At 42.0% G+C, this 26,693-nt stretch overlaps 1 protein-coding gene, 1 pseudogene and 1 gene segment (V, D, J or C); all 3 read right to left on the reverse strand.

Moving 5' to 3' along the window:
* LOC107977037 overlaps positions 1–26,693 on the reverse strand; it is a 151,260-nt gene that overhangs the window by 11,427 nt on the left and 113,140 nt on the right.
* On the reverse strand, positions 4,006–5,035 carry LOC100757034 (annotated as a pseudogene).
* LOC100762526 (anionic trypsin-2) lies at positions 9,982–13,225 on the reverse strand. Its single transcript, XM_027389751.2, has 5 exons — positions 13,186–13,225; positions 12,067–12,223; positions 10,910–11,163; positions 10,401–10,537; positions 9,982–10,131 (listed from the first exon to the last, which is right to left on the reverse strand). The coding sequence occupies exons 1-5, from the start codon at positions 13,223–13,225 to the stop codon at positions 9,982–9,984; spliced, it is 738 nt and encodes a 245-aa protein (XP_027245552.1).

Here is a 26,693-nt window from a genome sequence, read left to right on the forward strand (position 1 = left end):
CTTCTAAGAGAGACATACCTGGTTCCACAGAGAAGGGGAAAGGGACCAAGTTCTGAGCTAATTGAGAGCATGCAGGGAGGGGAGAGGAGAGGGAGCTAGAAGAAAGAGAAGAGACAAGGAGGGAAGAGGAGGACATGAGGGAGCAGGAAGATTTAGTCAGGGGAAGAACAGAGGAGAGCAAGATAAGAAATATCATAATAGATGGAGCCATTGTAGGTTTAAAGAGAAATCTGGCACTAGGGAAATGTCCAGTTTGACCCCAGCTAACAATCTAAGCAATAGTGGAGAGGCTTCCTTAAATGCCCTTCTCTGATAATGAGATTGATGACTACCTTATACGCCATCCTAGAGCCTCCATCCAGTAGCTGATGGAAGCAGAAGCAGACACCCACAGCTAAACACTGAGCTGAACTCTGGAACCCAGTTTCAGAGAGGGAGGAGTGATGAGCAAAGAGGTCAGGACCAGACTGGAGAAACAGCTGACCTGAACAAAGGGGAGCTCATGGACCCCAGACTGATAGCTGAGAAACCAGGATAGGACTGTTCCAGATCCCCTGAAGAAGGAAGTCAGTTTGGAGGTCTGGGCAATCTATGCAGCCTCTGGTAGTTGGTAAGTATTTATCTCTAGTACACGAATGGGCTTTTGGAACCCATTCCACACACTGGGATACTCCCTCAGCCTAGGCACACGGGGGAGGGGAGGTCTAGGCCCTGCTCCAAATGATATGACAGACTCTGAGGATTCCCCCATGGAAGGCCTCACCCTCCCTGGGGAGCAGAAAGGGGTTGGGATAGGGGTTGGGGGTAGGGGTGGAGGGGAGGGGGAGGAAACTGGGATTGACAAGTAAAACAAGCATGTTTCTAATTTAAAATTGGTCTAATTACAAGTATAAAAATAAAAAGAAGAAGGTCCCTAACCCAACCTTATGAGACAAGGAACCTCCAAAGATGCTATTGAGTTCATCTCCTGTTGGCCGTCTACTGGTGGACATGCAGCCTGCTCTTAGCCGTAGGTTGTTTCCCCAGTGAGACTCCATGGGAAGAATCCAAATCTTTAGTTGCGAGTGGCTGTCAACTGGAGATAACTTCTGGATTAGGGCTGGGGGCATGTGTCAGTTTTTCTTCTCAGCTCTAGAACCCCATTTGCTGTAGACACAGGAAGGTCCTACTCATGCTCCCCAGTTTCTGTGAGCTCATTATGTACACAGATCATGTTGACTTAGAGGACCTTGCTTCTTGGTGTCCTCCATATCTTCTGGCTTTACCCTCAGTTTATAATTGTCCTTTCAAGGTCTGTGAAGAATGGTGTTGGGATTTTGATGGGGATTGCATCGAATCTGCAGATGGATATTTGTAGGATGACCATTTTTATTTTATTAATCCCACTAATCCATGAGCACAGGAGATCTTTCAATCTTCTGATATCCTTTTCAGTTTACCCTTTTCAATTTCTTTCTTCAATGTCTTAATTTTTTTTTATCATATAAGTCTTTCAATTGCTTGGTTAGAGTTACCCTCAGGATATTTTATGTTGTTCGAGGTTATTGTGAAAGGTGCTGGGAATTGAACTCAGGACCTCTGGAAGAACAGTCAGTGCTCTTAACCTCTCTCTGAGTCAGATACTCAAATGTTGTTTCTTAGGTCCATTTTCTTGGTTTATAATAGAAGGTCTTATTTTCTACATCTCTGGTGATTGAAAGTTTTGCTGGATATAGTAGCCTGGGATGGCATCTGTGGTCTCCTAGAGTCCGTACAACATCTTCCTAGGACTTTATGGCTTTTAGAGTCTCCACTGAGAAGTTAGGGCCATTCTATAAATCTGTCTTTATATGTTTCTTGTTTTTTCTCCCTTTCGGCTTGTAATACTCTTTCTTTCTTCTGTATACACAGGGTTTGATTGTATGTGTCGAGGTGACTCTTCTGGTTCAGTCTAGCTGGTGCTCTGTATGCTTCTTATATCTCGACAGGTGTCTCCTTATTAGGTAAGGGAAATTTTCTTCTCTGATTTTGTTGAAAATATTTTCTGTGTCTTCCTCTATTTCTATTATTCTTAGGTTTGGTCTTTTCATATTGTCCCAGATTGCCTTGACATTTTGTTTCACTATTTCTTCTGTTGTGTCTTCAACACCTGCAGTTCTCTGTTCCATCTCTTATATTCTGTTAGCAAATCTTGTCTGTGAGGTTCTTGTTAGAGTTTCTAAATTTTTATTTCTAGATTTCTCTCATTTTGGTTTTCTTTATTGATTCTATTTCTTCATTCAGGTCTTAAACTGTTTTATTTATTTTCTTCCACTGTTTTCATAGATTTCTCTAAGGGATTTTTTTCATTTCCTTTTAAAGGACTTATCTCATATTCATAAAGTGTATTTTAATGTCTTTTTCTTGTGCTTTAGCTATGTTGAATTAGTCTGAAATAGAGTAAGGTTGCTGAATTCTAGTGAAGACATATTGTCCTGGATGCTGTTGATTGTGTTTTTATGCTGCTGTCTAGGCATCTGTATTTGGAAGATTGTAAATCCAGGTACTGACATCTATTCTTATTTTTGTTGGGTGAGTGTTTAATTTGCTGATTTCTGTTGCCCTGCCTGGCTCTTAGGAGAGTGTGGTGATTGTATGCTGCCTGGTAGGAAATTCCTCTGGTATCCTGACAGGTGTGGCCACTGGGTTTCCCTGTATTTTACATTTTGTTTTTCTAAGTATTGGAAGCTGACACTTAGAAATGGGCATGGGCCGTGGGGAGGACTGAAGGGGCCCACAGGAGAGAGGAAATGAAGAAATTCACCAGTGTCTGCTTAGTCCCCCTGGGAATGGGGCAGAGAAGGAGAGGCCACAGCAGGTGTCTGCTGCAGAGCTGGGATGAAACCGGGCATTGGGTTTGGAGGAGAGGAGGGAGAGTGGAAATCTGAAGCTCACCTACCTGCTTCTCTGGCATACTTGATTCTCTGGCAGTCATTGCTCGTGGGATCCCAGAGAAGCCTGCTGGAGTCAGGGTCTGGGATAACAGTGGGGAGGAAACTTGGAGGAGAAGTTCTGGATTATCTGTTGGAGATGAGGGCAGGGAGAAGGGGGAGGCTACAGAGATGGAGGTGAGAATGCCTGCTTCCTTGGCCATGGTGGCCTGTGGTTTCCCAGAGAATCCTTGCTGGATGTGGGAACTAAGATAAAGAGGAGAGTGGGGGAAGAAAGGTTGAGGAGTAGATCTTTGTGTTTCACTAGACATGAGGTCAGGGAGGGCGATGAGGCTACAGCAGGTGGCCTGCTACAGTGCTGGGGATGAGACTGGAGATTTGCTTTGGAGGAGAGGTGAAGATCTGCAGTTAGGCTATTTGCTTCTCTGGCAGAAGTGGTCTGCAGGTTGGTGGGGCGTGTCTGCTAGAGTGTGGGGCTGGGATAAAGCAATCAGTCTTCATGGGGAGGAAACCAGGAGGGGAAAGTCTACTCAATCCAGTAGAGAAGGGGACAGAGTTGATCTGATGCAGAGGTGGGCATGGGGCTGGAGGATTGGATTTGGAGGAGAGGAGGAAGAGGCGAAAATCTGTAATTAGCTTACCTACTTCCCTGGCCAGGGGGAATTCCTGAACTTCCTTCAGAGATTCTCCCTCTCCATTAAATTCTGGTTTCATATGCTGAATTCTTCTTATTTTATTTTATTTTTTGGCAGTAAAATCTCAAATTTATTTAACATTTTGCATCCAGTTTTTTTGTTTTTAGTTTTGAGTAAAACAGCAAGCTGGCCACACATTAATGTGTTTATTTTACTTTTGGATAAGTACCAAATACTGACACAATGCTGAATACACAATGTTGCTGAATAGGTATAAAAACTTGGTTGTGTTACTGTGTCCTTAGCACTATTTAATATCCAACACACTTTAGAGGCTATGCTGAAAAAAGAAAAGTTAGGGGGCCCAAGAACTTCAGGTACCTGTCCCGAGTCCCTGCTGTCCTGCTTTTAAGACTGCTAGATCCTTGGTGCTTCCGGAGTTCTCCCAACACAGCATGGTATCAACAGATGATTATGGATACGGGTCTCTCCACTTGCTTAAGTCTATGCATTGGAACAAAACAGCATTTCCAGTTGACAAAAGGATCCACAGGTAATGTGCTGTCTCTTATATCTGAACTCTGAGTGACAGACTGAGGACCTGAAGTGCTACAAAGGTAAACCAGGTACCAAGAAAGCACAAGATGAGCCTGGGCCAGAGTGCTTGTCTAGACCTCACAGTGTAACCAGAGTGGGTTGGGAAAGGAAAGTAGAGGATGGTCTTATTCATATATGATGCTATCCTAAAGGCCTGTACCAAGGCAGTGACTCTGGCCATGAAATCCGAAAAGCCACCAATAAAACCATTAGCATAGACAATGATAGACAGTAACTCTTGAATGCTGACATAGGCAGGTCATTGGTACATAGAAGCCCCATGCATCTCCAGGCTTTGTGAGATAGCTGGCTCTCCCAAAAAACGTAAGCAAAGACTGCAGTCCAAATTAACATGACTGTCAAGAAATAAAATGACTTTTGCCACTAAGATGAACTCTAGTTGACTCTAGACAGACTTAAACAGTGATCTACACAAGTTAGTAAGCAAACTGGATAATGCAAAAAACCCGGAAGTGAAAGAAACGATTCGTGTGAGCCAGCAAATGTGGCATTTTGTAAACCAAGAACTACGAAGTCCCTGAAGTAGGACAGAATGGAAATGTTTGCCAACAGCAGATCAACAAATGCTAGTGAAAAACAGAAATGCTCCATAAAACTCCAACAGGTGTCTTTCCTTTTCATTCCTAGGATGGGATACGTAATAGTATTTTCCCGAGTATGATCAAGAACAACAGACAGTTAGCATCTAGGAGCTGCTTTGACGGGTGTAACAGCTGCTGAAAAGAGCAGTTCTCTGAAGAAAGAGCTGTCCTTTTTCGTTAGATTTCAAGACGATCTGGTGAATACATAGGACAAGAAACAAATCCACTTCGTTTTCTTTCCTCTCTTCTTGACTTGAGGTTATTGTTTTCATTTTATGTCCCTCGACTGCATTACTGTTGGCTCCTTGTGTGAGTAACCTCTCAGAACACAATTAAGCATCTTTAGCTCTTTTTGGGGGAGATGAGTGATGAGCACTTCTCCCCAGCCATCAGCCAGAAGGATATCATTGCAACCTTAGCTTGCTCTCCAGATGCCAACACCCGCGCCCCCCCACCCCCCGTGACTGCCCGAGGGGTGGGACGTCGCTCACCTCCGCTCACCCTGCCCACTTCCGCTCCACTTGCCCCAGGTGAGACTTCCCCTCTCCCAGGGGTTGAGCAGCGCCCACCCTACCCATTCCCATCCTAGATTGTTTCCAGAGTAATCTGGTAGCTCCCCTTTACTTTCAGCCCAGCCAGGACTGGAGCACTCCTGGTAAACTGCCTGAATCCTCCCAGAGATCTCCCATCTCCTTATTTTATTTTATTTCATTCAACTGTTTGTGCTTTCATGATCTTCCTTGTAGCATTTGTTCACTTCCTGCTTAAATTCCTTGACAATGTTTGTTATTTGAAATCATTGCCTTGTGCATTATCTAAGTCACTTTTCTTGGGAAACGTTACTATGACAGTGTTAATTTTTGGCTGAGTGCACTGTCTTGTGTATTCATGCTTGTATTTTTGGGATGGGACCTATGCATCTGGAGTCAGGTCACAATAGGGTTTCTTGCTATGGAGAGCTTGTATTCCTTTTGTTGAGTGGGTATTTGAATCTCCGTTTCCTGTTACTGATCAGGTTATAGAATAACTGTATGAGGCTTAGTGTTCAGTGTTAAGGCAACTCAATGTTGATGTTCAAATGAGGTGTCAGAAATAGTTCCAGCTCAGCTTGAGCTAAATGAGGTTTCTAAGCCCAGGAACTACCTTCTTCAGGACATAGAAGATGCTGACAGTTATTCTTTAGGAGTCTGGGCTGGGGGGTGGGCACAGTACTTGTCCTTAGGCAATGGGAGTCTGTGGAGTTGGCAATAGAAGTCTAAAATTCCTACCTTAAGGTGAGGGGCAAAAGAGAGGGAGTTAAGACAGGTATGGATCATGTTACCCTGAGCCTGGTCACAGGAATGATTGGAGTTGACAGTGTAAGTCTGGGGTCCCTACATGGGGAGGGTGATCCTTGGGTTACAAGAATGGGTAGAGTTGCCAAGATGTCTACATAAAGACAAGACCAAGGACTTACAGCATGTATAGACAGAACTGGAAGGCATGGGTAGAGCTGGTGGTAGGAGCCAAGTATTTCTACCTAGAGATAGGGTGTGTAAATGGCACTTGTCAGGGACTGATGAAGTTGACAGTGTGAGTATGGTGTGCCTACATAGAAGGGAGTGGAAAAGGTGCCAGATGGCAAGAAGTGTGTGTGTGTGTGTGTGTGTGTGTGTGTGTGTGTGTGTGTGTGCACGTTTGTGTGTGTGTGTGTGCGTGCATGTGTGCATGTGTGTGTGCGTGCGTGCGTGTGTGTGTGTGTGTGTGTGTTGTGTGTGTGTGTGTGTGTGTGCGTGCATGTGTGCATGTGTGTGTGCATGCGTGCATGTGTGTGTGTGTGTGTGTGTGTGTGTGTGTGTGTGTGGCGGTAATGGAAAGGGATTGCTAATACTAAAGTCATTTTGAAATGTCACATGGATGCTTACTAACATAGAAATTTCTTAAATTATTTATACATATACATAAAAAGAGTTAATAGTAGAGTTACTCTGTAATAGGGTAGAAATGCCCTTACTAGAAACCATAAACTAGCAAATAAAAAGCCCAAGTGTCAGGAAGGGGTTACATCTTTTGGAATTGGTCACTAATGTCCCATGCACCCCCAAAGATTACAGTCTACTGCCATTACTCTCGGTAACCTTCCAGAACTTGATGGTGCAGCCTGATTACACAGGATACCGTGTAAATGAGTCACAGAATATGGAGAAAGCAAGCTGGTACTGACTTGGAAACTTCATTTCTATCGGCTAGCTATCATAGTGCTGGAGGGTACTATTCACACTGTCAGAGCAGGAGAGTAATCAGTAGTCTCACCCAGCTGTGAATGCTCTGATATACAATAGTGACTGGCCTGGGAAGATGCTGGCCATTATTGCAAAAGTAGTGTAAGCATCATGGGAGTAACCAACCACTGTCTGATTTAAGGCCCACTCCACTGTTAGGGCCAAGGACCAGTGGCCAGAAAGATCAGAGACCCTCTGGGCAGAACCTACTACCATTACTTGGCTCAATAAGCATAGTATTAAACCAATTCTTGATGACTTATTACTACACTTACAGATTAGTGAATCTTTCAGCCCTCATCAGAAAACTTGTCTTTGCAGTAGATGGTGATAAAAAGGGGCCTGCAATGTCAGAAGCCAGCCTTGGCGACCCCATGCCTAGTTAGACGCCAGAAAGTCTGGCATATCATAGGAGACTCCAGATATCTGCCTGAGAACAATTAACTCATCCCTCCCCCCACCTCCTTTTTCTCTGCTCCTCCCTTCTCTTTAAAAAGCTCCTTGGTTTCAATAAAGTTGGCCTTGACAATGGAATCTGCTTGGTCCTGCTCCTTCTTTCTCGCCCATTATTTGCAGGCGTGATCTACCTCGGACTCACGAATTACCGGAGCCCCACAGGCCGGGGCACTGCAACTGGTCAAGGTGCCAAAAAAAAAAAAAAAAAAGAGAGAGAGAGAGACTTCTGAGTGTTCAGTCCTAAATAGTGTATCTATATCATTATACTTCCTAGCCAGGACCAGGGACAATTACAGAAGAGGGTGTGGGAAGAGTGTAAGAGCCAAAGCTTGTAGGTGATGATAGAGAAAAAAAGGTCTTCTGGATACAACAGGTAACATCATATATGAACTCATAGCGGTTATGACAATATGCATAAAAGCCATGAAAACTTAAGCCAGCCAGACCAAATCCCAGCAGGGAGCTGGCAGGTGGGCATGAAGATTCACTCTAGGAGGAGTTATTGACAGTTGGTGGCTGTTGGGAGGGGTGGAATCGGTTTTCTTCTGAAAATGTAACCTATGCTCCCGTGGTGAATCACACATCCCAAAAGATATGTGTGGCACAAATTGGATTTGGTGGGTGTAATCAAGGGAAGGAAAGGGCACATGCTGGGTAGGTTGGAGAAAAGGGTTATTGGGAGCATAAATATGATCAAAATGTAATGTATGGAATTCTTAAAGAACTAATTCTTTTTTTTTTTTTAATGGGAATGAGCCTGAAAGCAAGGGAGTAAACAGCATTTCTCCATGGTTTATGCTTTCAGCTATGGCTGGAGTTGTTTCCCTGACACCTCTCAGTGATGCGTTGCTCCCGGAAGTGTAAGTCACTAAGTTACTTTTGGTCAGAGAGTTTTTATTGTGCCCATAGAAAGGAAAGCCAGAGGAAAGACAAAAGAGAGCCCCATGTTCCCTGAGAGGAAGCTTGGGTGCTGTCCTGAACACTGTGGGAAATCAGGGAAGTGTTAAATCAGAAAAAATCTAACAAGCAAGGGCTTTCTATAAGGACACTGACTTCCTGGAAGGCTGTGACTGGGGTGTACTTTCAGAAGGTGAGTGGCAGTGGGGATAGGTGCTTGTTGGTGAAAGTGGGCTGGAAACATGTCAAAGATCAAGTAGGATGGCTCTTCCTCATCTGAGACCACACAGCAGAAAGAAGAGGGAGGCCATTAGTGGGCACGGGAATAGTTCAACAGTTCTGACAGTAACCAGCTCTGTCACCTGCTGGGTGTGGGATGGGTAATACAAGCATCTCTGTATCTTTGCTTTCTAGCTGTGGACCCAAAAAACAATTACAGAAGGGACCACGAAGTAAATGTGAACATGTCTGTGGAAATTGTCAAGGTATACATGTGTATTAGCAGTATTGTGTGCGACAAACAGAAGGCAAATTATTCAGATGTGTGAGGGGCGTAGACCCAGAACCTCTTATTTCTTCTATAGGAACTGGGGATGACCAGTGAGACCTTACCTAAGTAGGGCACCTACTGCTAGGAGGGAGAAGAACTGCAATGGCATGGATATTTTTATGTAGACAGCTAGCTATGCTGGGGCAACCTATGGTCTAATCATTGTGCAGCCTCAAGCAAGAAAATCTCAAGTTGAAGGCCTGCTTGGATTACAGAGCAAGGCTTGGCATCAAAGCCCAGCACCAACAACAATGTGCGCATAGCTACAACTTCAAGTCCCGCTGACATGCTAAGGAAGAAAAATCTTCAGCTCCGCTATTCGGATGTAACTTTTCTTGACAAAGTAAAATGAAATTGTCCCGTCCCGCGGGTCAGTCATTCAGGGTTCCGGAGGGGGGCTGCCTGAGAGAGTCATGGGCGAGAGAAGGAAGGAGACCAAGCGGCGCAAAAGAGGGGACCAGAGTCCATCTGTGCAATTGTCAAGGTCTCGATTTATTGGGGCTCAGTGTGGGTTTATATAGCCCTGCACCAAGGAAATTGGGTAAGTGGGGGAATAACAGGAAGGAACATCTGGTGTATGCTGAGGCAGGAGCATTCTTCTTATCAGCCGGAACATCTTCTGGTCTTCACCAGAACAGCGAAAGCCCCAGGCCCTTTCTCGGAACAGAAGCAGTTAGCAGTTCTGTTTGGCCAAACCATCTAATTACAGGTTATATAAGGCTCATAGAGCTGGCTTTAAGTTGCAAACTTAAAGGTCAAAAAGGACTTACAAAGATGGGCTTTAAAATCCATAGTTTAGGGCCCATGGCCCTTAACATGAAATAAACTTCCTATTATGGTTCCACTGAATTTGTTTTTTTGTGTGTGTCTCATATGTTGCTGATGATTAATTCATGAAAATTATTTTACAATCAGGATAACTTTCAGTGGAGAATCTCCACCTGACATCAAAGACCTCAGATAACAGCTTCCCTCCCAGAGCTAAGGGACTAGAGAGATCAGACAAAGGGACAGGCAGTGAGGGCAAATATACTTTATTGACACAGGGACTGAAGAGGAATTGGGGACTTTTTTTTAGTTGGCAGCAATTGTGCTCTGAATCCAGCTCACATAATTGCAGACCTTGGTGTACACACCAGGATTATTTTTCAAGGCACAGCCATAGCCCCAGGAGACGATGCCCTGGAGTTTTCCATTGCAGACCACGGGACCACCAGAGTCACCCTGGAATGGAGAATTACAGTGTTTAAGGAAGGGGCATGCAGAAAAGGATCACATCTACTCTTACCTTAGGGCCCCATTCTAGCCACATTGTGACACTATTTGTTTCCCATTAAAGCACATCCTACAGTCTTCCCGAGATGAAATGGCATCCAGAGTAGACCTCACTCCCCCCTGATCCAACTACATGAAACTTCTAGTCTCACAACACTGGACGTTCAAATCCAAATCCCAGTAGAAGAGGGATTTCATATGCAAAGGGCGACAATCACCTGGCAGGAATCCTTGCCTCCCTCAAGGAAGCCAACACAGATCATGTTAGCAGTGATCTGTCCAGGATAGGCGGCTTGACAGGCAGACTGAGACAGCACTGGAGCATTCAGGCACTGGAGCAGGTCTGGGTTATTTACTTTGAGGAAAGGTGATGATCAAAGAAAGAAGAAATAAGCATTAGAGCATCCTGAGTAACAATAATTTGTCCTGGAACACCATAGTTCTATCAGAGAGAGCATTAAGAGTATAAATTGTAGCAAAGAATTACAGCTTTCTAAATCTATAAAATGACCATTGCTGCTGCTGCTTTCAGAATAATAATGCAACGTCCTCTTTAGGTTACAGGGAGTGAACTTCTTGGTATTTTATATTCCTTTGGTACCAGGTATACTCTTCTTATAGTGGTACTTCAAACATATTTGCAAGGTAAAAGCCAATACGTTTGAACCTAGAGACATGCCTGGCTTTGGAAAACATGGAGAGAAAGGGTGAAAGTTCATACACTCACCACCAGAGCTGAGGGTGTTGCCCCAGCCAGAAATGAGGCACTGAGTGCCAGCAGCTGCACAGGAGGTGGGCAGAGCGACAGTGGCCACCCGGGAATTGAGGGTCACAGGGGAGGCCAGCTTGATCAGCATGATGTCATTGTCCAGGGTCCTTGAGTTAAAGCTGGGGTGCCTGATGATCTTGGAAGCAGTGACAAACTGCTCATCCCCCTCAAGGACATTGATGTTGTGCTCTCCAAGTCTCACTTGGATGCGGCTGTGGGAAAGAAAAGACAAGGTAGAGATTTTCTGTACATTACCCAGGACACCCCAGGTTCCAAAGCTTCATGCTCAGGGGTGGCTCCAAGGAGAAGCTCTTCCGTGATAGACGCTTTCTGGTTAGGCTTCCCGGCCCTTTTGTCAACAGAGGTTCTTGGTACATAGTGTATAAAGTAAAGGCGTGCAGTTCCGGCTGGTTTTTAAGCTGCCATACCTCAGCCCCTCACACACCCAAGGATGTGGACTCAAGGGGACATCTGATGCACGCCTCACTCTCCGAGTCTTGCTACCCACAGCAGGAACTACACTAGCACTTCTTGCTTTGTTAAAAACTATTATTATATGGGACCTAATCTTGTGGAACCCAAGGTGTTGTGCCAGGACCCACACCAGGTGACATGGGACCTTGAGAGAAGTTCACATTCTTGCTCCCAACTCTACAACTATTAAGCCAGAATCTAGCCCTGGGTTCAGTGTTTCCAAAACCTCCATCGTCTTTGTGATGCATACTCAGAACTAAGAACACACAGTAAAGACGGCATTGACTTCACTAGTGTTTAGCTGTCTTTCTGAAAACTTGGAGTTCATTACTCTTTGCAGCTCGTGGTCCTTGTATGAAGTTCCTACCTGACTTCCTCACCGGTGTTGATGATAACAAGATAAATTCTTCTTGGTTTAATGACCCACATTATCCTTGCTATTTTATGGACTTGTTTGAAGAAGTGAGAGGCGTCCTATCCTGTATCAAATTTCACTCAGTTCTCATGATATTTAACTGCTGCCACCAACTTATTTTCTTCACAGCCTTCCCAATTCACCTTAAACTTCACCACTTGCCCAAGTGCTATGTTCTAAGCATGTCTCGGGCTGTGGGCTCTGCAGTCAGGGTCCCATCACTTACGTCTTGTAGCAATGAGCTGCAGACACCACCCATTGGTTATTGATGAGGGAGCCTCCACAGAAGTGGTAGCCAGAGTTCAGAGACACCTGGTAGGGGACAGAATTCTTCTGGCAAGTATATCCTCCGACGATCTTGTCATCATCAACAGGAAAAGCAACTTGAATGGAGATAGGAAATGAGAATAAACAATTTATCAGGGTGCTGGAGGGTGAAGCCATTGGCTCTAATGGCAGCTTAAACCCTTAGGATTTCTTATTGAGCACAATGAACGTAGCAAAGCCTGGATCACTCTGTCTCCAATAGGTAACATAGATTGTAGACTTTCCCAGTACTTGGCTTTGCAGGACAGATAGGTAGTTCTCACAGGGCTCAGATCTCTTCTGAGCATCAGGGTTGGGACAACAAGAGCTACCTAAGTACATACTTAATGTGACCCCACTAGAAGTCAGTTTTGCCCATGGCCTGCTTTGTTTTTATATTTATTGCTTGTTCGTGCCACCTGAATACTGGCTTTGTGGATTATCAGGATGATTTGGCCTAGACCAGCTTCCCAAAGAAATCAACTCTGTAGACTGAGGCAAGAACAGAAAGGAATACCCAGCCAACTTGGACATAACAAAGGGAGGGCATAGCAAATGGCCAATGTAGCAGCATTTTACAATTTCAGTGTGTGACTTATCAGTAAGATTAAGTTCATCTTGGGACTCTAAAACTCCAGTAAACAGACAAAACCCAGAACACATGAGTTCAGAACTCTAATGGTCAAATCTTAGGGAAAAATAAGTTTTTCATGTCTTCAGGCACACTTTTCTTTAAGAATATCTATGGTGGAAGTATCACAGAGTTGCTAGAGCCATGGTGGGCATGCGGGTTCATTTCATGGAACCTCTGCCAGGCCTACCTTTCAACATTCCCTGCTCTTGGTACTGATTACAACGAGGACTGGTGGTGAGGGTAGATTAAAGGGGAAATGAGAAAGAGGGAAGGATGAGAGCCCAGGAAAACAGGGAGACTTGTGAGGCTGATGAGACTGTCAGAAGATAGAGAGACAGCATGGGGACAGTTCAGATATTCTAGTTAATGGGATGGAAAGAGTTTAGAGGAAGGTATGGAACTCACCAGCTGCCCCCACAAGGGCCAGGATCAGGAGAGCGCTCATGGTGGTAGAAGAAGAAGGTAGTGAGCATGGCCAGGGACCCTGTTTTTATAGCTCCCAAGAGGGAGTTGGCTGGTAGAGGTCATTGTACTTCCTGCACAAACATAACTGCACGTTTCTCTTTCCCAGAGTCTTGCATCAGCTTTCCTCTGTTTGGCTCTCTTGTCACTAGGAAACTTACAGGTGACAAGGAAAAGTTTTTTCTCAGGGCAGAGAGTAAGAACAATTGGTTCTTAGGATGACACTGGCATAGAGCAGACAGGGAATGTGAAATCCCAGTGGGATTCCTTAGGCTCAGGAGATGACAGGAAGAAAGACAAGTGTCTAGGGTCACTCCAAATCCTCGGACTTCGTGGATGTTAATTTGAGAAACTTCGAGGATGGCCTGAATCTGGTAGCTTGTGGTACTGTATGGAAACTCCCTGATAGGAAAGCAGTATTGCCTACACCCTTTACCTGTGAACCCAACTAATCTACTGAAAAGGAAGATGAAATTAAAGGGCTCTGAGTTCCGTAACTAGAACAGCAATGGTGAGAAAGCAGGAGGTGCAGAGTTTCTTATAAGTTTGGGCTTTCAGTTGTCTTTTTTCTAGCCAGGCTCATGGGTTGCAGGTGTCTTGAAGAGGATGGATGAAACTTAAGTCGGCTCTTCCTTGATACATTACAGAGATGGAATACTCACACCAAAACTCTGATCCCTTTGCCCTTTACTATTTGCTAACATCATGTATCATTTTTAAGAGTCACCAAGGCCTCAGAAAACAGCATTAATTATAAATACGCCATATTCTAAGAAGATACATCCTGACCTAAGATTACACATGATGTTTGTATATTAGAAAATGTTTGGACAATATCTGGGCTGTGATCAGAGAATCAGCTGTGTATAGAAATGGAGGGATTCTGTAGTTTTCTATTTTGTACGTAGCAAGGGTATTATGCTAGGCACAGCCCTCAATTTACTGAGGTAAAATCTGACCAGAGGAATTCATTGACTGATGATGTGTTCATTTGAATCTACTCATATAGTCAGTTGGATAAGCCTTGCTATCAATTGCTTATCTTTTGCTTTCTCTACTCCGGTCATAGGCTTAGGGAGGTGTGAGTCAGAGCTAAGATTATATATCAGTTTTCTGCAAGGTATTGGATTTTCTAGAGATGCTAAATAAAGGTAGAAGAACTTGGCTCTAATTGTGGCAATTGTGTTGGAGATGGTAGGATGACTGGGGTCTGGAGACAGTAGAATGAACTATAGGAAAGGCCAACAATGGGGTTCTCAGGCAGTGCTGTAGCTCCATTCCTGACTGTTAAGCCAGCGTTACAACAAAGTCCCTCTATCGAGTGCTCTTATTTCTGCACCCTAGACCCCATCTAAAGGCTTTTGAGCTTATAACGAAGTGGAAGATCTATCCTACTGAGCAATGTATGTCAGATTTTTGGAATCCACACACCTTTACTTTTCACAAACATTTTAGTATGAGGTATTCAGAAAGGGTGGATTCACAAGGATTCACTTTTACCCAAGAAATTAATCTAAAGCTGGCATGCTTCCCCAAGACTCCAAGAAAATGTGGAATTTGTCAGTGTGAGATTTTCTGCAGGTGGCTTTCAAATAAAAGGTCCTCATGGAACAAATTACACATCTGCTTTCCTCTTGGTACTTATCTTCCTGGCAAAGCGTGAGCACAGAATTTCCATTCTGCTGAGTATTTTGTCTCAGACACTTACCTTGCCATGCACTCTCATTGGGTGCACACACCTCTGGGTTTGCAGAAAGATCATAGAATTGAAGGATTTCACTATCTGTGGTCTGGAATTTTCCACAGTGTTGTTAGTGTACTGCTTGCTGGGGTGTGTTTGCAGGGTTGCTGCTTTAGAGGTGGGACTTTTGCTTAAGTGTCTGCCCTGACAGGTGACCCACAGTGAGGAGATCAGCAATATCTGAGAAATGTTTTTGGCTGAATGGAGTTTTAGATTGGTCCTTGACACTCTGTGTAAAAGAAACCATCTGAGGACATAAGCATGTCTGTACTTCAAACTTGAACAACAACGAGCACCTACATAATGCCAGAGGGCAGTCTTGCTGTTGTCGGTGTAGTTTGGAAGGCAGATGTTTCTAGCTTGTACATCATTGTTTTCATTTTCAGGTCTTCTCCAAACTCCTTAGCTCCCTCTTGAGCCCCAGTTCCATTTACTACTCTCTAAGCCACGTACAAAACTCCAGGCTCCCTCCCTTTTACATCTCAACTCCTTTCCTCCATTATTTTTCTCACCTCCAGCAGACTTTCACTTTATCTGATGAATTCTTTTTCTGAATATGCTCTCCTACATTCACTAACTTTGGATAGTAAAGGGTACTTTATGTTATCAAATAGACACACACACACACACACACACACACACACACACACACACACACACACACACACACACACCACACAAATTCTGAAGCTTTAGACAGAGGCTTAAGGTCCTAGGTTAGTCCTGAGTGATCAGCTAATTGGATTAGGTCATCGTCTTTCTGTCCTACCCAAAACCAGTCATTTGAGTTTATAAATAGTTCGACAACCTCATGCCCAATGAAATGTCATTTGCACATTGTATTTATTCTCAGATTTTATTCACTGTAATAAGGTAAACGGAGAAGTCCCGATTGATTGCAGATTCATTAAGGATATATGGAGGTTCCAGATAAGACAGCATATTAGAATTTTCTCCCCTGGCACACATACATAAGAAACATTGGGGTAATAAAGGAGAGCCTGTGTGCCGGTGTGAAAATATCAACGTCCCATCTCTGAGAATGCATAGCCAGACACCATCTTGAGGAGGGGCCTCCTGAACTATTTTGAGGATTCGAGAACAAAGGGAAGTCTCGTAAGTCAGTGAGACCGGGACCACTTAGCTGTACTTCTGGTGTACAAGAGGGCTATGAGAGTCGTTCACAAAGGAGGTCAGGGTCTGGTGTCTACTGGTGAGCAGATAAGTAGGAAACCGGGGATTTGGAAAGTGATTCAGTCTGAGGCCTTGTACTGTGGCAAAGAGCAAGTATTTGATCTAAGTATTGTTGGGGTCACTGAGAATTCTAGAACACAGGGAGCCCCCTGCCTCGGTTGCTGTGTCTCTGCTGTGTATACTTTTCTATCAGGCAAGACTGAGAGTTCCAAGCCCAAGCCTTGTAGACCACGCAGTTCCTCAGCCTCCTCTGCTCCACAAGATGTTTTGCTCCTGAGAATAAGAAAACACTGAGAATAGCCAGCAGGGCACCCAGATGGCCTGCTCTGCAAACGTCAGCGCTTTGCCTATCTTCTGTACTCCCGAATACATTCAGCATACACTCCTGGACTTAGATATTTGTGTCTTTTGGAATGAAAAGGCTTCAGAGAGCCTCTGAAGAGAGTGAGAATGATTCCAGCCCATGAGGGACAATGCTCACTGAGAGAGGGCAGGATCAAGGCTTGCAAAATAAGGAAGCTTCTAGAGTGAATGCAGGTCTGACACTGGCAGCCTCCCTTGGTCCTGACAGCCATCATCCCACAAGGTGAGAGGGATGTCCCCAATACAGTGACAACAGAGATGAAGTACAAGAGACGCCAGGTGGGACTGACCAGTCACACTCTCCTCAGATAAGTTACATGACTAGAGGACCCAGCAAGTGTCTACTTTACCTTCCGATTACTTTTCTTTTACTTTTTCTTTAGTTTTCCTTGCTATTCTCATACTCAATATTCATTTTATTGAAAAGGATTTTATGCTTGGGATTTTTCTATTATTTTTTCTTTCCTCATGCACATACTTTTTCTTATTTTATATTTGCATTTAAATATCTTGCTCTTATATTCTCATTTCCTCCTTTACTTTCCCTATTCCTTATAAATTATATCTAAAATATGTATTTGCTCTTTGGGAATTTCATACATGCATACAGTTTATTTTGATCACCTTCATCCCTGTTAATATTACATTATTTTTTTCTGGATTTTGTTTTATGATTATTTGTGGTACAGTATTTGGCTTTAATTATTCTTCAATTATGGATGAATAAGAACATGAATGATTTATTGGAAATAGTTATATAGAAAACACATATTATAATTTTACCATATATTATTTTGGAGTGCACAGCACTAAAATTGCTACCCAATCATAATGTGTGCATTAATTTTAAATGCATTGCCCATTGATTGGAAGGATCTTTTGTGGTTGCTTGTTTTTCAAGGCACTGTTTCTCTGTGTAACAATCCTGGCTGTCTTGGAACTCACTTTGCAGACCAGTCTGGCTTTGAACTCATAGAGATCTGCCTGCCTCTGCCTTCCCAGTGCTAGTATTAAAGTTGTGGGCCACCACTGCCTGCCTGATTGGAAGGAGCTTGAAAAGAAGTAAAGTTGAGCATTTCATCTCTAAAATCTTTTAAAAAAAAGCACTGATATGTTTTTTTTTTTTAAGGAAGACTCCTAGACAATTAGAATTTTCATATCAGATCACAGCCATAAAAGGAATGCATTTAAAATTCAGGTTATGGCAGACAATATACAAAATCAATTGCAATTGTTCATAAGAGATAAGTTTTGTTTATTTTTTTAATGAATTTTATTTAAATTAGAAACAGTTTTTATTTTACATATCAATCCCAGTTCCCTCTCCAAAACAACCCTGTATAATAAAGGATCTTCTGGAGGCATCACCATCCCTGACTTCAAGCTCCACTATAGAGCTAGAGTAACGAAAACAGCTTGTTATTGACACAAAAACAGACAGGTAGACCAATGGAATTGAATTGAAAACCTTGATATTAATCCACACACCTACAAACACCTGATTTTTAACAAAGAAGCTAAAATTATACAATGGAAAAAGAAAGCATCTTCAAAAATGTCTCTGACATAACTAAATGCTGACATGTAGAAGACTATAGATAGATCCATATCTATCACACCATACACAAAACTTAAGTCCAAATGGATCAAAGACCTCAACATAAATCCAGTCACAATGAACCTCTTAGAAGAGAAAGTGGGAGGTACCTTTGAATGAATTGGTGCATAAGACCTCTTCCTGAACAGACACTGAGATCAACAATTAATAAATGGGACCTTCTGAAACTGAGAAGGTTCTGTAAGGCAAAGGACACAGCCAACAAGACAAAACGGCAGCCCACAGAATGGGAAAAGATCTTCACCAACCCCACATCTGACAGAGGGATGTTCTCCAAAATATACAAAGAACTCAAGAAGCTAGTCTCCACAACACCAAATAATCCAATTAAAAAGTGGGGTACAGAATAAACATAAGAGACAATTTTAACGTTCAGATATATGAGGTATTTAAAAACTCATTTTTGATGCTTTAATATATCATAGTAGCTTATCAAACATTCTGAAGTATAAATAACAGCAAAAAATCCACAGATTATGCAGGATTCCACAGGAAAAATACGCTTTTTATAACTATCAATGTGGTAGACAACCATGGGAGAGTTAGGAGAACACTTTTAGGACTTCAAAGGCCTGGCTAAGGAGATGTTGTTCTCTCATTGCAAGAGAAATAAATGTAAGCTCCAGAAAAGTCATTTTTACAGAAACAGACTTCACTTACATCTTAAAGCTTGTCTTTTTGCTTAAAATCTATGGACTTCTTGCCTGTGTCTTTCCTACCTGGACATATGGCATCTGTGATTTCTTTTCTCTTAACATTCCAAGGCTCTTTTCTTTGGTCCACAAATGTGACTAGGTATGACTTGCAGAAAGCAAGATTCATTTATCTAGAAATTATCATGATGCTTGCTTGGGAGTCTTCCAGTAACTATTATTTCTATCCCAGTACTGTGCTTAGCAGGAAAGAAAGGCTATACTTTGTAAAGTCTAGAAGACTGCCTGATGTGGGATGTCCTCTGTACACTGAAAATATGTGTTGCTTTTATTGGTTGAATAAAGCTGCTTTGGCATATGGCAGGGCTAGGTGGGAAATCCAAGCAGAGATACAGGGAGAAAGAAGGTGGAATCGGGGATGCCAGCAGCTTCTAAGGAAGCAAGACATGTAGAAAATGAGGTAATGTCATGGCCACATGGTGATACACAGATTAATGGAAATGAGTTAATTTAAATGGAAGAGCTAGCTAGTAATAATCCCGAGTCACTGGCCAAACAATTATAATGAATATTAAGTCTCTGAGTGATTATTTTATAAGTGGCTGTGGGACTGGGTGGGATGCAAAGAAACCTCCAGCTACATTTGGCATACCAGATAGAAAGCAGAGAAACCTCTGGCTATGATTGTCTCTCTAAATGTTCCCTGAAATGTGCATAAGAAAGATGTTCAATTTTCAGACTCACTTGCTACTATTGGCAATTCTTTTTTCTAGTATATTTTGATGTTTTCTTTCTTTATTTAATTTATTATATATACAGTGATCTGCTTACATGTATGTCCACCCACCAAAAGAGGGCACATGATGTCATTACAGATGGTTTGTGGGGCACCATATGGTGCTTGGATTTGAACTCAGGACCTCTGGAAGAGCAGCCAGTGTCTTAACTTCTGAGGCATCTCTTCAGCCCCACTATTGACAATTCTTAGCTACATTCATGGAATCAGACTTGAAGATGCTGATCACAATATTTTGAGCTGATGAATTTCTAAAATTATGACGAACTCTGAGAGAAGGATACACACTTCCTCAAGAAAGGAAAGAGTTAAAAATCAAGAAAGCAAAGCAATGAATGTTATCTTGCAAAAGCCACTCAAATGTCCCTTACTGTTTCCTTAAAGAAGGAATCTCGTTGGGGAGTGGTAGCACACGCCTTTAATCCCATCACTCAGGAGACAGAGGCAGTCGGATCTTTGTGAGTTTGAGAGTTTGAGGCCAGCTTGGTCTACAGTAGACTAGTGAAGACAGACAAGGCTACACAAAGAAATCCTGTCTCAAAAAACCAAGAGAAAAAAGGAATCTCAAAATTACTAGTGCCACATAGAAGCTTTCATGAGGCATTCTATGGTGGAAGTAAAAGAAGCTGTAACAGTGGATTTATAATCCTGTAGGAAGTACCTTCACCCAGAGGAAATAGGTTTCTGAAATTCTGTAACATCACATCCCTGTACAAATGCTACTGATCAGGGTCTCAGAAAATGTCTTTGGAAATGAAAACCCATGATTATATCCTTGAATGACAACATTTCCCCATAGGAATTGTTATGTGTGTGCATATGTATGTGCTTTGAAAATAAAAATTAAGAGATCATAAAAAAGTGAACGGGGGAAGAATAGGAGTTGGAGGAGGAAAGCGAGGAAGGGGAAATTATGTTAACACTGTACTCATAAATGAAATTCTCAAAATATGAGCAAAAATGTAAATAAAAAGATATAATTGGAAAATAAATTCCTATGATTTTGTTTCATTTCCATGGCCAGTCTTCTCCTTTCTGAGCAGTGCTGGGGATTGAACTACCAAGAGAAAGCTGTCCACTCAGAAGACACCAGCAAACCACAAGAAGGGGTATCTTATACCAATAGCTGCAGGAATTTACCATGGGAACAAGAAATACAAATAGTCAAGTCAACATGAATATGCCTGAAATCCATCACTCTTCAGTACACGATAATATCCAAAGTTGCTAAGGTAATGGAATATTGGGCAAAGAATTTAGAAGTCTAATGTAAGACACAATTATCAACCTTAAGTAGGATTAACTTAGAGCACTGAATGAAGTGAAGATAATTGGATACTTGTTCAAGAACCTCAGCAAAGAGAGAGTGGTTATGAAATGAAAAATCAGCATTATAAGGGAAAAATAACAAATCAAACAAAGATACAATGGAAAACATTACTGTTAGAGTAGACCAGCTGAAAGAAAGACACTAAATGTTGAAGACATTGTTGAGAATTTGAAGTCAGACTTCTTCTCTGTGGTAACTTTCCATCATGCCTCACCTTCGGAGGGCAGCTCCTCTCTTATTGACTTGGTTTTATTCTCTAGAGAAGATGGTGAAAGATAGGTGCTTCCAATAAACCACCACTAAATTTCCCTTTGGATTTACCTTATCTTTTGGCTTATTAAAAGTTATTTGTTATTATATAAAACAATGGGTTTTATTATAAAACTTTAATGCGTGTATTTTTTGTCTACTTTGTTCATATTGGTCCTCATTACTCTCTTTGGCCTTCTCAACTTTTCCTCTTTCACCACTGAAGAGTCTTGATTCTTTTAACCTATCTATGTTCAATCACATGAATGACACATGGGATAATTGTCTAAGTCCTGCTTGTTTCCTACTCTTTTGTTTTACAGAAATCCTTTACATGTGTGTTTCTTCTTAGGAGGATTTTATTCCAGGTGGATTTGAATATATTTCTAGTATATACTAGGCAGTGATTTACTTTCAGGGCTTGAAATATATCACTCTATAACCCCTTCCTCATATGGGATTTGACTCAGAAGTGTGATGTGATTCTGATGGGTTTATGTTTGTGAGTTTGCTTTCTTTATTGCCAGTTTTCATATTATTTTCTTGTTGTGTAGTGATGTGGCTTCTCAACTTCCACCCACCATCCGCCTCTTAGAGTGGCAAAGGCCTCCCATGGGGAGTCAACTAAGCCTGGCATATTGAGTTGAGGCAGGACCAAGACCCTCTCCCCTGCATTAGAACTGAGCAAAGTATCTCACCATAGGGAATGGGCTCCAAAAAGCCAGTTCATGCCAGAGGGGTAAATCCTGTCAAGGGTCCCACAAACATACCAAACCACACAACTGTCATCCACAATCGAATGACCTAATTTGGTTCTATGTAGGCTCCCCAGTTGTCATTCCAGAGTCCATGAGCTCCCATGACCTCAGTTTAGCTGTCTCTGTGGGTTACCCCATCATGGTCTTGAGGACCCCCACTCACAAAGTTCCTCCTCCCTTTCTTTGCCTGGACTCCAAGAGCTTGGCCCAGCGCTTGGCTGTGGATTTCTGCATCTGTTTCTATCAGTTACCAGAGGAAGGGTAGTCACCTGTCTGATGGCAGGGGAAGGCTGGTTCAGACACCCTCTCTACTATTGCTAGGAGTCTGAGCTGGGGATTCCTGGGAATTTCTCAAGCACCAGGTTTCTCCCTAACTCCATAATGACTCCCTCTATCAAGATGTCTCTTTCATTGCTCTTCCTCTCTATCCCTCCCTCAGCTCAACCATCCTGTTCCCTCCTGTTCTCATCCCCAATCCCTTCCCCTATTCCCTACCTGTCCCCAGTTTATACAGGAGATCCCATCTATTTCCCCTTCCCAGGGTGATCCATGCATCCCTTTTAGGGTCCTCCTTCTTACCTAGCTTCTTTGGGTCTGTGGATTGTAGCCTGGTTATCTTCTACTTTATAGCTAATATCTACTTATAAGTGAGTACATGCCATGTTTGTCTTCCTGGGTCTGGGTTAACTCACTCAGAATGATTTTTTTTCTAGTTCTATCCATTTAGCTGAAAATTTTGTGATATTATTATTATTATTATTATACTACTGAGTAATACTCCATTGCTTAAATGTGTCACATTTTCTTTATCTATTCTTTGGTTGAGGGGTATATAAGTTGTTTCTAGGTTCTAGCTATTACAAATAATGCTGGTATGAGCATATTTGAGCCAGTGTCCTTGTGGTATAATTGATACCCTTTAAATATATACCCACGAGTGGAATTCTGGGTCTTGAGGTAGATGGATTCCCAGCCTTTTGAGAAACAGCCATCCTAATTTCCAAAGTGGCCAGACAAGTTTGCACTCCCACCCTCCGTGGAGGAGTGTTCCCCTTTCTCTACATCCTCTCCAGCATAAGCTGTCCTCAGTGTTTTTGATTTTAGCCATTTTGACAGATGTGAGATGGTATCTCAGAGTAGTTTTGAGTTGCATTGCTCTGATGACTAAGGATGTTGAGTAATTCCTTAAATGTCTTTTGACCACTTGAAATTATTTTGTTGAGAATTCTGTTTATATCTGTACTCCATTTTAAAATTGGATTATTTGTTGTTTTGGTGACTAGTTTCTTGAGTTCTTTCTGTATTTTAGAGTTCAGCCCTCTGTCATATGTGGGGTTGGTGAAGATTTTTCCCATTCTGTAGGCTGCTTTTTTTGTCTTATTTGCCATGTCCTTTGCCTTACAGAAGCTTTCCAGTTTCAGGAGGTCCCATTTATTAACTGTTGCTCTCAGTGTCTGTGCTACTAGTGTTATATTTAGGAAGAAGTCTCATGCCAATATGTTCAAGGCTACTTCCTGCTTTCTGTTCTATCAGGTTCAGTGTACCTGGATTTATGTTGAGGTCTTTGACCCACTTGGACCTGAGTTTTGTGTAGGGAAATAGATATGGATCTATTTATATTCTTCTACCTGCCAACATCCAGTTGTGCTAGCACCATTGATTTTTGATTCTTTGTCAAAAATCAGGTGTGTGGATTAATGACAGGGTCTTCAATTTGATTCCATTGATCCAAGTGTGTAACAATAAGGCTTCACTCCAACTGCCCAAGCCCCACCTCCATGTGGGTGCTTTCTGCCAGGCCACCACGTTAAGGTCCCAATAGCACACAGGGACTTATATTAGGTACAAATGCTGCTTGGCCAATGAGTAGGATTTCTCATCTGCTAACTCAGTCTTAATTATCATAAATCTATATATTTTATAAGACTTATCGGATGCCAGAGAAAGTGTCCTGTCTTCCTGGGCTCACATGGTAACTCTGCAGCAGAGAGCAGGAAGAGAAAAAGGGAAGACTTCTTCTTGCCCTTGCTTATATATGAATCTGCCTGCTCTGTCACTCCTGCCTGTACACAAGACTTCTTTTTACTACATTTCCTTTAGTCCTAGTCCCACCTATCTTTCTGCCTCATTGGCCAAACAGTGCTTTTTTCATTAACCAATAAGATAAACATACACAGACTGACTTGCCCCATCACAAGTGTCTGTTTTTATGCCAATATCAAGCTGCTTTTGTTTCTTTAACTCTATAATAGAGCTTGAAGTCAGGGATGGTGATGCCTCTAGAGGTTCCTTTATTTTACAAGATTGCTTTAGTTATCCTAGCTTTTCTGTTCTTTAAAAGTCTGTGAAGAATTGTGTTGGGAATTTGAAGGGGATTGCATTGAATCTGTAGATGGCTTTTGGTTAGATTGCCATTTTTCTATGTTGTTCCTATCTATCCAATAGCATGGGAGATCTTTCCATTTTCTGTTATCTTCTCCTATTTCTTTCCTCAAAGACTTAAAGTTCTTGTCATACAGTTCTTTCACTTTATTTTATATTATTTGTGGCTATTTTTTGTTTTGTTTTGTTTTTCGAGACAGGGTTTCTCTGTGTAGCTTTGGAGCCTATCCTGGCACTCACTCTGGAGACCAGGCTGGCCTTGAACTCACAGAGATCTGCCTGCCTCTGCCTCCTGAGTGCTGGGATTAAAGGCGGACACCACCAACGCCCGGCTATTTGTGGCTATTTTAAAGGGTGGTGTTTCTCTGATTTCATTCTTGTCCTGTTTATCATTTGTATGTTGGAGGGCTACTGTTTTTTGTTTGTTTGTTTTTAGTTATACTTGTATCCAGCCAAATTACTGAAGGTGTTTATCAGATGTAGGAGTTTTGGGGTAGAGTTTTTGTGGTCACTTCTGTATATTATATCATCTGCAAATAGTGAAAGTTTGGCTTCTTCTTTCACAATTTGTATGTCCTTGATCTCCTTTTGTTGTCTTACTGCGCTAGCTAGAACTTTGAGTACTATATTGAATAAATAGGAAGAGAGTGGACAGCCTTGTCTTGTTCTTGATTTTAGTGGAATCTCTTTGAGTTTCTCTTCATTAAAATTGAGTGCTGTTTTTTCTCACATTAATAATATTAACATTTTATGATAAATGTGCACTTTATATGAGTAAAATATGAAAAAGAAAGCAAGATGGCTCTAGTAAAGTGTCATTATGAGTTAAGGCAAAACCCAAGCCTGTAAAGAGGAACTGGGCAGTAGGAAAATATCAGACATAACACTAAGAAACATTTAGGCACTTACTACATTATTGTTTGTCTGTATCAGATATAATTTCATGTATTTAATATGGATTCTTTTACATAATTTTTTAAAAATAATGCTTTAATTAAATTTCATATATGCCTGCAATGCATCTTGAATCTTCATGAAACTTCTCTCAAAATTTAGAAAGGAGGCTTCCCCTTCCATTTCAGTACCAGGAAGTCTCATGGTCCCTGACATAAATACCAAAACATGAGATGAACAAGGACAACAATAGACATTCTAAACTGGATGAGGAAAGACCATGTGGCTTCACCCCTATATAAAGAGCTTCAGGTAACTAAGGAATGCTGAGAGTAAGAACTAGCCTTCAGAGAAGAACACACCAATTGGTTAAGCAGAACATTAGTTTTGTAAGAAATCCTCATTCAAAAATCTTATTATTAGAGCCAGGCATAGTGGCTCCTATATGCAATTCCAGTATTCAGAAGGCTGAGCAGGAGGACCAGTTAGAAGCCAGCTTTGGGTTCCTATGAGATCCTATCTCTAGAGAAAAACCTTACTATTATTCTCCTTTAGTTAGTTAGAAAGTAGTCTACAGAGAATTTATAGAACTTGTTGAAGATTACATCTAGTGGTAAGGAAGTAGGGGCAAGTGTCTGCCCACAGGCTTGACGTTCATAGTCATGCTGCCTTATGGCTTCTTGGGGTACAATTTTGTGATCCAGTGTCATCATCTTTTAGTGGTTATTGTAGGAAAAGTTGGAAAGCTTTGCACATAGCAAACACAAAGGCAGCTGGGGAACAATCACCACATTTATCATCATTTATGTTCTATGAGCCAATACCCTATGCATCATTGCTTTCTGCATGTAAACTGAAACAATAACCTTTTCATAGGAAAGAGTCAAGTGTGAAAACATCTATCCACAAGTCTCAGAATGGAACAAACTGAGATGTTGTATTCATATGAACGGAAGCAAATGTCCTCAGATTATAAGCAATAGACAGACAGTGGGAGTCCTTATCTTCCATGTGGGATGGTGAACATCCTTAAGTGTGCTTGCTGTTGGTACAAAAAAGGCCCCCCGATTCTTCAGAGGAGGCAGCGGTTTTGCCATCCATGCCTGTGAATGCACATGTTACCATCTTCAAAACACACACAAAATAATGTGTTTTTATGTTTTCCTGTATATTTGTTTTATTAAAATGAATTCTTCAGTATAATGCTCATTGGAAAAAAAAAACCAAAAGGTTGTCAAGAATGCTATGTAATATCAATCATCTGTAATGTATTTTTGAAAGAAAACAGCTACCTTTTTCCCATTTTTCCCTTTGAGTTTTGACCCTTCACATGCCGCTGAACTTCATGCAATGTATTTGGAGGTATAGAATGCTCTTCAGAGCTCTCAAGGGGAGAAAGAAACAACCCCAATGGGAATATATTTCCCAATGTCAAGAAGTCAGAGAGAGGAGGCACAGACAAGGCAGTGGGAC

This window comes from Cricetulus griseus (assembly GCF_003668045.3).
Source record: "Cricetulus griseus strain 17A/GY chromosome 1 unlocalized genomic scaffold, alternate assembly CriGri-PICRH-1.0 chr1_0, whole genome shotgun sequence".
Taxonomy (NCBI): domain Eukaryota; kingdom Metazoa; phylum Chordata; class Mammalia; order Rodentia; family Cricetidae; genus Cricetulus; species Cricetulus griseus.